Below are 14,132 nucleotides of genomic sequence, written 5' to 3' on the forward strand. Positions count from 1 at the left end.
GAGTAGGAATAGAATGATTTGCAATGTTGAAAAAAAATGTTTTTCCCCTCTAGTTCTCCCCACCCCTCCACCTTCTCTCATAGAGGAGCAGGAGAAGAAACCAGTGGCAAGGTAGGTACTTTCTAATTTTAATCTTGAAACAGCCAAGCAATCTTTCCATGTAAATCAAACATTAGTCCTCTCCAAGTTACAGTTTTGCTGAGAAGGGGACATGGGGACAGAGCTAAGTTCGGACTTCCAGTCCTAGAAGCAGCAAGAATCTAGCCATACCCCCCAGCCCTACCCAGGGAGTACACACAAATGGGTGTACACACAATCTAGCCATACCCCCCAGCCCTACCCAGGGAGTACACACAAATGGGTGTACCCATTTGTACATGTGAATGATTTTTTGTTGTTGTTTTCTGATGTTGATGCGGTTTCTGCTTGGAGGGTCCTGAAGGGATAGGGGCTGAGAAGTGTGAAATCCCCAGGATGGGGAGAAGGAAAAGATTTGTAATTCATCATCACCAGGGGCTCCCCTCACCCTGGGACTTTATTTCTCTTTCAGTTTCATGTGTCTGGAGCTAGAGTGCTATAAATAAGTTTCTGTTCTTGTGGCAAGAACTGGCTGGGTCTTGAAATGGAGGCTCCAGGTAACGCCTTGTTTCTTCTTTCTGGGGAGAACTGGGGCTTCTTCCTTCACTCCCCCTTTGGTGCTCACCCTCTGGACCCCCAAACCCATCCTTCTGACTGTAACACGTGCTGTCAGGTTGCCTTCTGTGCAGAAGCTACCATTGTGGGGCCGGAAAACAAACGTGCCTATGTGCCTGCGGGGGACGACGAGGGTTTTGTGATTCACTGTAACTCAGTATGGGTAAACATGACAGGACCCAGCTCTGCCACTTTCTAGCACTGTGACCTTGGGCAAGCTGACTAACTCCATAGATTCTTGCTTCTCTCATCTTTGGGATGGAGGTGTCTCTGCGCTGCAAGACTGCAGGGAGAGCCTGAGGGACTGTTGGTAAGATGCTTAGCAGAGTGGTTGGCTCACTGTAGCATTCAGTAAAACTCAGCATCATCACCATCTACCACCACCACCATCATCATCACCACTACCATCTTCATCATAGTCTTGATCAACCTCTAATTGTTTCCAATCCCACATCTGGGTGTACTCCTTTTTCTAAAGTCTGCTCTTGCCAAATAAGGTGACTCCAACCTTGGCTGTGGAAGAAGAAAGACTCTTCTTGCAGGCCTGACGTTCATCCTTGTTTTTCTGCCCTAGAAGTAGAGGTCTGCTTGCTAAGCCCGCCCATCCCCTCAGCAGCCAACTGAGGAGCTGCCAAGCCCAGTCATGCAGGCTACCTCTGTAAACCATTTGCTTCAGAATTACAGCTTTCTGAACCCAAAGGGATGCTCAAAGTTTCTTTTGTCCCTTTTATTACCAGCCCCATTCTTCTAGTCATCATTTGGGCTCCTGGTACCTTAGGAAGTCACACACCCCAGGAACTCTTCCAGCTTCACGGTTCTGGTCTAAAAAGCATTGTAGTGATGACCCAACTCTACATCTTCATCAGCAAGGTTATTGTTACTCGAACCCCACAAGCATTTTGAGAAGCAGGACTTGCCACAGCCTTCAGTTGCTTTTAATTGTTCTTATGATCCATCACGGGCTACCCTGGTGGCTCAGTGGTAAAGAATCCACCTGCCAATGCAGAAGACTCCGGTTTGATCCCTGGGTTGGGAAGGTGCCCTGGAGAAGGGGATGGCTACCCACTGCAGTATTCTTGCCTGGAGAATCCCATGGCCAGAGGAGTCTGGTGGGCTCTAGTTCATGGGGTTGCAGAGTCGGACACGACTGAGTGACTCAATAACAACAATGATCCAACATGCCTAACTCAGAGTTTGGGCTTTTAATTATCACTGGGGACATTATCAAAGTTTATCAGTTTTAAGAGGTTGAGAAATCAAAGGTGTGAAAAACAGTTGGATATGCTATTCCCCTCCGGTGAGTTTGTTTGTTTGTTCTATGAAGAGTAGAGGAATGCACATGTCACATATCCCTCCCCATGACTCCTGCAGGAGAAAAAGCTGGATTATCTCTGTTCCCTCAACCCCCCGAGTGAATAGCCCCCAGACTCGTGCCACCTGGCGCAGTGACCCATTACATCCTTAAACAAGTTTATATCATCATATTAGGTTTTGATCTGTACTTGAAAGAATCCAAATGAAAAATAAGCAACATGAAGTGAAACCCGTTTGAACACATTTGATAGAGTCTAGAAAATCATCCTGAAATGCCAGGTGTAATCTTTCTTTCTAGCTTTCAGTGGACGTTAACGGCTACATTTTGCCACAAGCTTCATAAACACATTTGACCAAAAGAAGGGGAAATAAAAAGCTAAACAGCATGAACACCCTTGAAGAAATAGAGCCAAATTCTGAGATGGTGTATAATTACGTACTAGCTACCAGATTCTGAAATAGCATGTAATATGCCAAATAGATGTTTATTTCCTCTTGGTTTTTCAAAAGTGTCCCACCCAACTACTGAGAGGAACAGCATCAGAATAACTCAGGGTAGGTTTAACCTTCCTCTCCTGCTGCTAACAGACAGACCTGTAAAGGCACTGCTAATTTGGGGCATACCAGCCTGAAGAGTATTTTAGGCAGTTGCAGGAATAGTGTGTACAGCAGGTTTCTAAGGGCTTCAATTTGCTCTAGTTCATTAAAGACAAGTCCAGCACAGGAAGGCATATGTGGCAAAGGTCTATGATTTGGGAGTCACATCTGGTTATTAGGCCTTACACTATTGTACACCCTGAAATGGGGAGTCCCTTGCACGTCACTGGGCTCCGAGTAAAAGCTGGGGTTTCCACAAGTAACTGGCCAAGCTCACTGATGCCCCAGGGTTTCAGTGTCTACCCAGTGCAGTCTATCTAAGTAAATTATCTAAATACACACAGGTTGTATATGGACCAAGTTATTGAGGGGGTCATTAAAGTCATGCAACTGATTTTTTTTTTTTCCGATGTGGACCATTTTTAAAGTCTTTATTGAATTTGTTACAGTATTGCTTCTGTTTCATGTTTTGTTTTTTTGTTTGTTTGTTTGTTTTTGCCTGCAAGGCATGTGGGATCTTAGCTCTTCGACCAAGAATTGAACTCGCAGCCCCTCTGTTGGAAGGTGAAGTCTTGACCACTGGACCACCAGGGAAGTCCCATGCAACTGATTCTTAAATCTCTACTTTAAATCTTTTCTGGAAGAAGGCGAGGGACAGAGTCGATAATATAACTCATCACTATTCCCATCAAAGTAGTTTCTGTGGGTTGCTATATACTTAATTCGACACTCCTCAGAACATATTAAGGACAATCAAATTTATTTTTGTAGACCTTGTGGTGAGTGGTTTTGAAAATGCTCAGTGAAGGCAGATTTGACTTTCAGGATTAGTTACAAGTCAGCTGGACCTGTGTCTGATAAACATTGTTGGTGGTCAAGTTCGCTAATGCTGGCTTTCATCAATGACAAGGCATTCAATTCAACACAGGAAAGTGACTCTGTCCTTCCCTGAAGAAGTTGTGGTCCAGTTTGATAGAAAGACATACAAAAGACAATTCCAATACAATTTCATCAACGATGAAAAAGAGGTATGAAAAGGGTGCTTTGGAATTGGAGTGATAGAAATGTTCTAAAATGAGATGATGGTGATGGCAGCAAACTTGGTCAATTTAAACTTAAAACAGGTGAATTTTATGCTATGTAAATTACACTTCAATAAGGTTTTGTTTTGTTTTGAAGAGGGTGCTATGGGAATACGGAGGGTCCCTCTAGTTCTAAGTTAAAACTATGGTCTTCACCACTCTTGCTGAGAGACTAAGGACCAGGGAAGGGAGGTTAGAGAAGTGGTGGCGGATTGGGCTGTTCTTTCTGTGGTTCTTGGGTCTGGGACCTGCCTCTGTGTGAGGGGAAAACGATGGAATTGCACACTCAGTTCTCATTTTCCATACGTTTCCATCTGAAAGGTGGCAAGGCTGCAGGCAGGGAGGCCGGATATGAGGATATTTTAATAAACTTGGAGATAAACCATGGAGGTTGGAACCAGGGCAATGGCCACAGGATGAGAAGGGAGGCACAAGTTCATGAGCTTTTAGGTAAATTCAGCAGAACTTGGTAACTGGCTGGGGTCGGGGTGGGGGGATTGTGAGTGGTGACAAAGAGAAAGGAGTCAAGGAAGGCTTGGGCCACCATCTTCGGAGAAGGGGTACACAGGAGGATGATCGGGGATGGATCACAAAGAATTCACTATGGACATGCTGTATTCAGTGTGCCTTTCCGACTCCCAGGTGGAACCATCCAGCAAGCAGGTGTGTATGGGATTCTGACACTTTGAGAAGACTCGGGATTACAGGTCATGGGTCTATGTGATTGCCATTGTTTAGTCGCTAAGTCATGTCTGACTCTCTTTGCAACCTCATGGACTGTAGCCCTCCAGGCTCCTCTGTCCATGGGATTTCCCAGGCAAGAATACTGGAGTGTTGCCATTTCCTTCTCCAGGAGGATTTCCAGACCCAGGGATCGACCCCATGTCTCCTGCACTGGCAGGCAGGTTCTTTACCACTGAGCCACCTGGCGAGCCCCATCAGTGTATGAGTGGTAGTTAAACACATAGGAAGGGATGAGACGGGCCACAGAAATTGTGAATTAGGAGAAAACTGGGCTGCTGGAAACCTAGGGGAATTAACACGTGATGGGTAGAGAGAAGAATGTGAGTGAAACAGGAGGAAAACTAGGAGAACATGATGTCAGGAAGCCAGAGAAGTAATGTTTCAAGAAAGAAAGAGTAATGGCCCCAAATGCAGATAAAGCTTCAGAAAACAAAGAGTTAAAAGTTATCCACTGATTTTCACTACTGACCTTAGGAGACAGCCAGGCTAACAGGCCAGTAGGTAATGGGATGCACCCGAGGGAGCAGGGAGTGGAGACACAAGTCTAGCTGACTGTTTGGGGACATATGGAGACTAGATAAAGTGCCAGGGTTGTGGCTGGAAAAGGACACATGGTCCACAGACAGCTTTGTTCTTTTGTTCTCAGTGTGAGAGAGAGTTGAACATGTTTGTGGGCTGAGACAGTAAGAAAAGGAGGAATTCCAAGGATGCAGATGAGAGGTCCATGATGGAGACAGGCTGGGAACACAGGAGCATGGACCAAGCTCTCAGGTCTGGCCCCAGCAGTGAGTGTCCTTCACCCCCATGCATCCTGGGATGGAAGGGGAAGAGCTGAGTGGTGTCCCACCTGTCGGCCTCAAGTTTTTTGGTTTCATGTGTGTGTAAAACAGGGAGAGATGGTCCTTGTTGAAAGTATAGGGATAGGAGGTTTGAAAAAAATAAAGTTTAAACCGTGATAATAGAGGGAACTGATGGACAACGAAAATATTGGAGTTATCCTTCATCCCTCTTTCCCTCACTCTTCCTCCCTATCAGCAAGATGTCTGTGCAGCTTCTGTTGATATTTCCTGGGTCAGGCTGCTTCTCACCACCCCCACTGGTCTTGCCTAAATTTTTATCAGTTTCCTTACAAGCTTCTCTGCAGCTTCTCTTGCCCTTTTCAGTCCTTTCCCTACACAACAGCCAGAGTGATCTTTTTCTTTTTTCTAAATTCATTTATTCCTGGCCCCTCTGGGTCTTCATTGTTCCATGCAAGCTTTCTCTAGTTGTGGCGAGTGGGGAGCTGTTCTCTGGTTGTGGTGTGCAGTGTATTCTTTTGTTGTGAAACACAGACTCTAGGCATGTGGGCTCAGTAGTTGTGGCTCAGGGCTCCAGAATGCAAGCTTGACAGCTGTGGTGCGTGGCCTCAGTTACCCTGAGGCCTGCGGGATCCTCCCACACCAGGGATGAAACTGGTGTCTCCCACATTGCAAGGCAGATTTTTAACCACTGGACCATCAGGGAACCCCCCAAAGTGATCTTTTTAAAAAGGTAAATCAGGTCATACCACTCTCCTGCTTTAAACTGTTCAATAATTCTCACTGGGATAAGAGTAAACACCAAAGACCAAGCTTTGTCCTGAGAGACTCGATGTGATCTGGTCCTATCCACACCCTCCCTTCGTGTTTCAGCCAAGCTGACCTTCTTTTGTTTGTACCGTTAGTTCCCACCACAGGGCCTTTGCACCTGCTTCCTTGCTACTCAAGATGCTCTGACCAGCTCTTTCCCATCATTTTACCTCCAGGATCAAATGTTATTTCCTCAAAGAAGATGCTTTGCCTGTGCAAAAGAGCATCACCCCACCCTCTTTACCTCTGTTTTACTGGCCTCATTATATTTATCATATATATTATATTGTCTTACATATTAATTTACTTGTGTGTGTAGCTTGTTTCTCAGTCATCGAATAAGAACTTGGGGAGAGAAGGGACTTTGTTCAGAATGTTGTTGTTTACTCGCTCAGTCATGTCCAACTCTTTTCTGCCTCATGGATTGTAGCCAGCCATGTTCCTCTGTCCACAGGATTTCCCAGGCAAGAATACTGGAGTGGGTTGCCATTTTCTTCTCCAGAGGATCATCCCAACCCAGGGATCGAATCCAAGTCTCCTGCGTTAGCACGTGGACTCTTTACCACTTGAGCCACCAGGGAAGCCCCGTTCAGGACACAGTAGGCACTTAATAATAATTATTATTTATGAAGACAGTGTTGAAAGTGTCCTTATTAACAAGCACAGTGTTGAAAGCCCAAATGAGATTAGAAAATAAAGCTGCAAGTGACTCCAAGCCATGCGGTTGTGCGGTTTTCTTCAGGAGAGACCATCAAATAATAAGATTGATTTTCTTACGTGCCTGTTTTGGAGACAATGTCAAGCAAGTATTTCCAACCTGGGCTCCGTGGCAGAGGCATCTTGGTGGAAAGCAGAGGGCCTCCCAATGTGACCAGTTCGGATGTTTAAGTTCTTATTATCTTATAGAAATCCCCTCAATTCTACAGCCTTGGAGGTGGACTGACAAGTGTAGGAGGCAATTGCTGACTTCATTTCCAGGCCCAGAGCTGAACTGTGTTATACAGGTGAAATCAGGTTACTGAGATCGGTCTGGTTTCCTTGGTGACACGGGAGGTTCAGTTATATTTGAAATTGCTAAGAAGGAGAAAAACCTGATGATGACAGGTCTAGGTTTTCCTTCGGGAAGGAGCACTTTTTGATCCTCAGCTGAAGCTAAGGATGTGTCTCCTTGATTGTTGAGGGGTGACCTCCAGCCAGTGGGCTGAGTGACACTTTCTAACTGCTCCCAGAATCCCACAAGCCAGTCTGGCAGGTTTGTCCCACGCCAGCTCTGGCTAATTACATCATGACTTCTCAGGCTCCCTGTTTTGTTTTTGCATGTAAACACTGTAACTAGGGTGACGAAGAGTTAGCTTGTTGTAGAATGTGTTAACTACCTTTCTTTTGGCTGCAGGACAACGGAAGGGTGTGTTGTTTGATAAATGGTAGGGTGACCCAGTTAACTCCTTAATGTCTTTTTTTTCTTGATTGCTGGTCTATCCAATTTAAGCCCTGATGTCATTTGTTGATAAGGTTTGTGTGCCAAGCCCTGGGCTAAATACTTGAAAAATGGTATTTCATTTCCATGATGGTATAATGCAGGGGTGGGCACTACTATCCCCATTGTACAGATGAGGAAACACACTCTGAGAGGTTAAGTCACTTTTCATTGGTCACACAGCTGTTATGTGTGGGTGTTTGAGATTTTTTTGTTGTTGTTACAGACCATTTTTAAAATCTTTTACTGAATTTGTTACAATATTGCTTCTGTTTTTTAAAAAAATATATGTTTAATTAGAAGATAATTGCTTTACAATGTTGTGGTGGTTTCTGCTGTACAGCCTGAATCAGCCATGCTGCTGCTAAGTCGCTTCAGTCATGTCCGACTCTGTGCGACCACACAGACGGCAGCCCACCAGGCTCTGCCGTCCCTGGGATTCTCCAGGCAAGAATACGGGAGTGGGTTGCCATTTCCTTCTCCAATGCATGAAAGTGAAAAGTGAAAGTGAAGTTGGTCAGTCGTGTCTGACGCTTAGTGACCCCATGGACTGTAGCCTACCAGGCTTCTTGGTCCATGGGCCATTTCCTTCCCCAAATCAGCCATAAGTATACATATATCGCTCCCCACCACCGCCCTCTTGAACCTCGCTCCTACCTCCTCATCCCCATTTCTCTAGGCTGTCCCAGAGCACCAGGTTGAGCTCCCTGTGACCTACAGGCAATTTCCCACCAGCTATCTATTTCACACATGGTAATGTGTATGTTTCCATGCTCCTCTCTCAATTCGTCCCACCCTCTCCTTCCCCGCCTGTGTCTACAAGTCTGTTCTGTATGTCTGCGTCTCATTGCTGCCCTACAAATAGGTTCATCAGTACCATTGTTCTAGATTCCACGTATATGCATTAATATACTGCTTCTGTTTTACATTTTGCTTTTTTTTTTTTTTTTTTGGCTTTGAAGCATGTGGGATCTTAGGTCCCAGAGCAGGGATCAAACCTGCACCCCCTGCATTGGAAGGCGAAGTCTTAACCACTGGACCGCCAGGGAAGTCCCAAGTGTGGGGTTTGGCTTTTGGCAACCTATTACTGCTTCTCATGTACCAGTACTGTTTCCCCACTTCTCTCCTCATGCTGTTGGCGGAGGAGACTTCTCACTGCCTGCTGTTACCTGGTATTCTGAGTCCACCTTGTGCTGCATGTCCCGCAGATATTGAACATCACTGACGAACTTCTGCCTGTCCTTTGCTTCGTGTAACATGATTCTTAATCCCCGACCTGCGTATAGAAGATGAATAAATGCGCTGTGATATAACCCTTTGTTGCTTTGCCATTTGGGGACTTCTCTGGGTATAATTGCTTTTATTCTCTTATTAATCTCACGTCCATTGTTGGAAGGGCACAGATGCTCCTTTCAGACTCAAAGGACTCTTTGTCTGGGTGTTGATGCCCTTACAGCCCTCTTGTTCCAGACATAAATCATGTAGCCACTTTCATCAGCTGGCTTCAGCCAGCCTGTCCTGGTTACTCGGAGGGAGTCAGACCGGCAGAAGCAGTTCGACCACATGACAAAAAAGATCCTAGCTAGATTAGCAATGACCGAAGCTCTGAGCCCCGTGGTCATGTAAACTCATGGACTCTACAATGATCACACCCCTATTCCAATTCAGGCACTTCGCTGGGCATGGGGGTCAGGTGGTCTGCAAGATGACATGGCCCTGGCCTTTGTGTTTCTCAATCTAGAGTGGAAGCCAGCACCAAATATGGTAGTCCCCTAGCCCCTTCAGACTCCACATCACTTTCTCACAAACTGCTCTTCCTCCCAAGTTTTCAGGAGGGAATGTTGGCATCAACCAGTAGGCTGCCCGAGGAAGTAACCTGGGGGGCTTCCTTCACCCTGCCCTCTCTTGGCCCAGCCATATGAAAACCAAGTCCTGATGGTTTTCATCCCTGAGTATCCCTGGGATCCATCATGATTGGAGCACAGGCACTAGTGTGAGACCCTCTGGGCTCAAACCCCAGTCTTGGGACACTGACAGTGGACCCTGATGCTGATAAATGTGACGGAGCGGAAACACGGGGGTCTCTGAGAAACTGTCATTGGAGGAGGGGGAGGCAAGGTTTTCCTTAGGGAAGGACACTGGGTTTGCTAAGGAGTGAGCTGGGCTGGAAATGGGACAGAAAGGATCTGGGACAGAAAGGACAAAAAGTACAGAGGTTTCAGGGCAGGAAGGGGACGGGGCAGCCACGGAAGGGAACTTTAAAAATGTGGGCCCAGCTCACAAGGGGCCTTGGAGGTGGGATTCAGTCATATAAAGCCACTTGAAGGTTCCAATCAGGGGGAGGACATGAGTAGATCTGCATTTTTAAAGTTCCCTTCAGGGGACTCCTTGGTGGTCCGGGGGTTAGGACTCCATGTTCTCACTGCCAGGGGCCTGGATTCAATCGCTGATTGGGGAACTAAGTAAGATCCTATAAGCTGTAGCCAAAACCGAAACAGCAAAAGGTCCGAGACTGGACGGAGGGCGGGGGAGGAGGCAGAGGAAGAGTGGAAGCGGGCAGGCCACTGGGGACATGTTAGAGGAATCCACATAAGATGGTGCCCAGACTTGGGTCAAAACTGGAGGGGAAGAGGAAGAGGAGGAGGAGCTCACAGCTACTGTTTATGGAGCCTCTGGAAGTGCCAAGCGGTGTTTGACACATTTAAACATACTAACTCACGCAATCTTCACGATTGTGGCAAAAATTATATCTCTTTTGCAGACGAGGAAACTGAGGCACAAAGGGATTAAGTATGGTTAGGATTAAGGAAGGTTACAGAACTGGTAAGCCCAAGAGTTAGGGTTTGAACCCAGGGAGTCTCATGCCAGTGGCCACCCCCTAATCATGATGGGTTCAAGGGACACTGAGGAGGGAAAAATCATCAGGTCTTGGTGATAATAAAAATGACACGATAATAAAAAAGATGGAGGTTTAAAGGCAGCAGGCTGCCCAGGTTACTGGCTCAGGCAGCCAGATGGTTGATGCCAATACTCCCTTCAGAAAACTTGGAATGAGGAGCAGGTTTGTGAGAAAATAATGCAGATTTTGAAGGGGCCGGGGACAGCAAATGGAGATGTCAGGTAAGCAGTTAGATATACTGCTCTGGAGCTGATTAGAGAAGTAAAGACTGGAGCATTGCTGGCATTTTGGTAATGGCTGAAGTGGAAGGCAGGATGGGTACTGAAAAGAGAATGATCACCCAGGACAAAATTCTGAGGACCACTGGATTTTAAGAACAGGAAAGGCAGCAGAAGAGAAACTCTGGAAAGAAGCCAGAGAGGCAGGAGAAAAACCGAGAATCAGGTGGGTGCAGTTTCACAGATGCTGAGAAGTGCGTGTTTTAAGGAGGACATTATTAATAACCTCAGTGAGAGCCTTTTAGTGGAGTGATGGGGCTGAGGACAGATTGCACTGAGTTGCGTAAATGTGAGGTGAGGAAGTGCAGACAATGCTTTCAAGAAGTTTGACTCTGACTAGTGTGGTCTAAATTTATGACAAAAACATTGAATTAGTTAATGGCATAGTTCATAGTGAGTCTACTGGCTTTCATTTATAAGGTCATCGGGGTCCCACACTATTTCTACTTAGTGACCAGTGAAGCTTTTTTACTTTATATTTAACTGAGATATAATTGACTATGGGCTTCCTTGGTGGCTCAGTGGTAAGGAACCTGCCTGCCAATGCAGGAGACACACACAGCTTTGATCTCTGGGTTGGGAAGATCCCCTGGAGAAGGAAATGGCAACCCACTCCAGTATTCTTGCCTGGGAAATCCCATGGACAGAGGAGCCTGACATAACTTAGCAACTAAGCAACTACATAATTGACATATAACATCATATTAGTTTCAGGAGTACATTGGTATTTGTATGTATTGTGAAAGGAACACCACCATGAGTCTGCTGCTGCTGCTGCTGCTAAGTCGCTTCAGTCGTATCCGACTCTATGCGACCCCATAGACAGAAGCCCACTAGACTCCCCTGTCCCTGGGATTCTCCAGGCAAGAACACTGGAGTGGGTTGCCATTTCCTTCTCCAATCCATGAAAGTGAAAAGTAAAAGGGAAGTTGCTCAGTCGTGTCCGACTCTTCGCGACCCTATGGACTACAGCCTACCAGGCTCCTCTGTCCATGGAATTTTCCAGGCAAGAGTACTGGAGTGGGGTGCCTTTGCCTTCTCCATGAGTCTAGTTAATATCTATCAGCCCGCATCATTACAATTATTTTTTGTTCTTGTGATGAGACCTTCTAAGATCTAGTCTGTTAGCAATGTTCACATATACTGTGTTATTAACTATAGTTACTATGTTGTACATTGCATCCTTAGTACTTATTTATTCAATAACAGAAAGTATATACTCTTTAGCTCCTTTGCCATTTCACTGTCTCCCTACTCCATGCCTCTGGCAACCACCAGTCTGTTCTCTGTATGCTCCCTGTATCCATGAGTCTGGTGGTTTCATTTTTTAGATTCCACATATGAGAGAGAGATCATGGTATTTTGTATCTCTCTGACTTATTTCACTTAGCCCTCAAGGTCAATCATGTAGTCACAAATGCCAAGGTTTCCTTCTTTTTTATAGATGAATAATATTCCATTGTGTGTGTGTGTGTGTGTGTGTGTGAGAGAGAGAGTATGCGTCCGTGAGTGTGTGCATGCTCAGTCATGTCCAACTCTTTGTGACCCCATGGACAAGCTCCGCCAGGCCCCTCTGTCCATGGAATTTTCCAGGCAAGAATCCTGGAGTGGGTTGCCATTTCCTTCTCCAGGGGACCTTTATAGATACACCACATTTTCTTTATCCATCCATCCACTGATAAGACATTTCAGTTGCTTCCATGTCTAGGTTATTGTAAATAATGCTGCAATGAACATAGGGGTGCATATATTAATACCTTTTTGAGTTAGTGTTTTCATTTCCTTTGGATTAAATACCCAGGACTGAAATTGCTGTGTAAAATGTGGTTCCATTTTTAATTTTTTGGAGGAACCTCCATACTGTTTTCCATAATGGCTGCACCAATTTACATTCCCACGAACAGTGCACACGGGTTTTTCTCATCCTCGCCAACACTTGTCATCAACACTTGTTGTTTCTTTTCTTTTTGATAGAAGCCATTCAAACACATGTGAAGTGATATCTCGTTGTGGTTTTGATTTGCATTTCCCTGATTAGTGATGTTGAACACTTTTTCATGCACCTGTTGGCCACCTGTATGTCTTCTTTGGGAAAAAGTTCATTCAGATCAGCTCATTTTAAAAATCAGGTTTTTTTGTTTATCTGCTATTGAGTTGTATGAGTTCTTTATATATTTTGTATATTAACCCCTTATTAGATAATATGATTTGCAAATATTTTTTCCCATTCTGTGGGTTCACTTTTTCGTTTTGTTGATGGTTTTCTTTGCTGTGCAGAAGCCTTTTAGTTTGATGGAGGCCCGCTTGTTGATTTTTGCTTTTGTTGCCACATTAAAAAAATCCATCGCAAGGACCCATATTGAAGAATTTACTATCTTACTTCTTTTAGGAGTTTTATGGTTTGGGGTCTTATGTTCAAGTTTTTAATCCATTTTGAGTTGATTTTTGTGTGTGGTGTAAGACAGTGGTCCATTTTCCTTCTTTTGCATGTGACTCCAGTTTTCCCAACATTGTTTATTGAAGAGGCTATCTTTTGCCCACAGTACATTCTTGGTTCCTTTGTCATAAATTAATTGACCACATATGCATGGGTTTATTTCAGATTCTCTATTCTGTTCCATTCATCTATATGTCTGTATTTCTTCTGATATCATACTGTTTTCATTACCGTAGCACTGTAATATAGTTTGAAATCAAGATGAGTGAGGCCTCCAGCTTGGTTCTTCTTTCCTACATGTGTTTTTTAAAGACAGCCATGTGACAGATGCTGCTGTAGGCTCTGGGGAAACAGCAAGACAAGACAGACAACATTTTTGAACTCAAGTGTCTACCTTCTATGGCTTTCCTTCCTTGTTTGGTTTATTTTTCCAGTTGTGCAGGTATTGGCAGAATCAGGTTGCCTCTGACTCATGGTGACCCAGTGTCTGGTCTGGTCTCTATGAAATCTTGCAAGATTTATCACTGAGCCCCAAACAATATCATCTAGGAGCTTGTGCTGGTCTGTCCCTTGGGGCATATTTTCTCTCATTTATAGCAAGTTGATCTTTGTGAGTCAGAATCCAAAACTACAATCTGATAGGTAGTTCTACAGATGACACAACAAAGCCTAAATTTTGTCTCTGAGAATTTTAATAGTCATTTATGGAAGTCTAATTTAAGAGACCACTTTTAACTTTTCATATGAATTTGTACCTGCATAGAATAAACTTATGTTCCCACGCTTTTCAGAAAACAATGGTGTTAAAACTGGCAGAAAGATGAATCCCTGCTGCTACTGAAAAGCCTGAAAAGCCTGTCTGAATATTAATCAGGCAGAGAACATAAGGATTCACAATGAAAATATGTTAATGGTCACTAAAACAGTACATCCCAGAGTCCACTTAGATGATACATTTTGGTTACAAAACTAACCTGGAAAAGCCAGCTAATCTCTCCTGGCTT

The 14,132-nt window shown here is 44.7% G+C and overlaps 1 protein-coding gene across 1 annotated transcript in view; it reads right to left on the minus strand.

Moving 5' to 3' along the window:
• The window catches only part of MARCHF10 (membrane associated ring-CH-type finger 10), an 89,751-nt gene extending 80,978 nt beyond the window's left edge, over positions 1 to 8,773 (minus strand). The window contains exon 1 of the mRNA XM_052658761.1: positions 8,684 to 8,773. Within this exon, the coding sequence (XP_052514721.1) occupies positions 8,684 to 8,773 (90 nt within the window). The remainder of the gene's footprint in view (positions 1 to 8,683) is intronic.
• Between the last annotated feature and the right edge of the window lie 5,359 nt (positions 8,774 to 14,132).

The sequence above is a fragment of the Budorcas taxicolor genome, chromosome 19 (genome assembly GCF_023091745.1).
Source record: "Budorcas taxicolor isolate Tak-1 chromosome 19, Takin1.1, whole genome shotgun sequence".
Lineage (NCBI taxonomy): Eukaryota > Metazoa > Chordata > Mammalia > Artiodactyla > Bovidae > Budorcas > Budorcas taxicolor.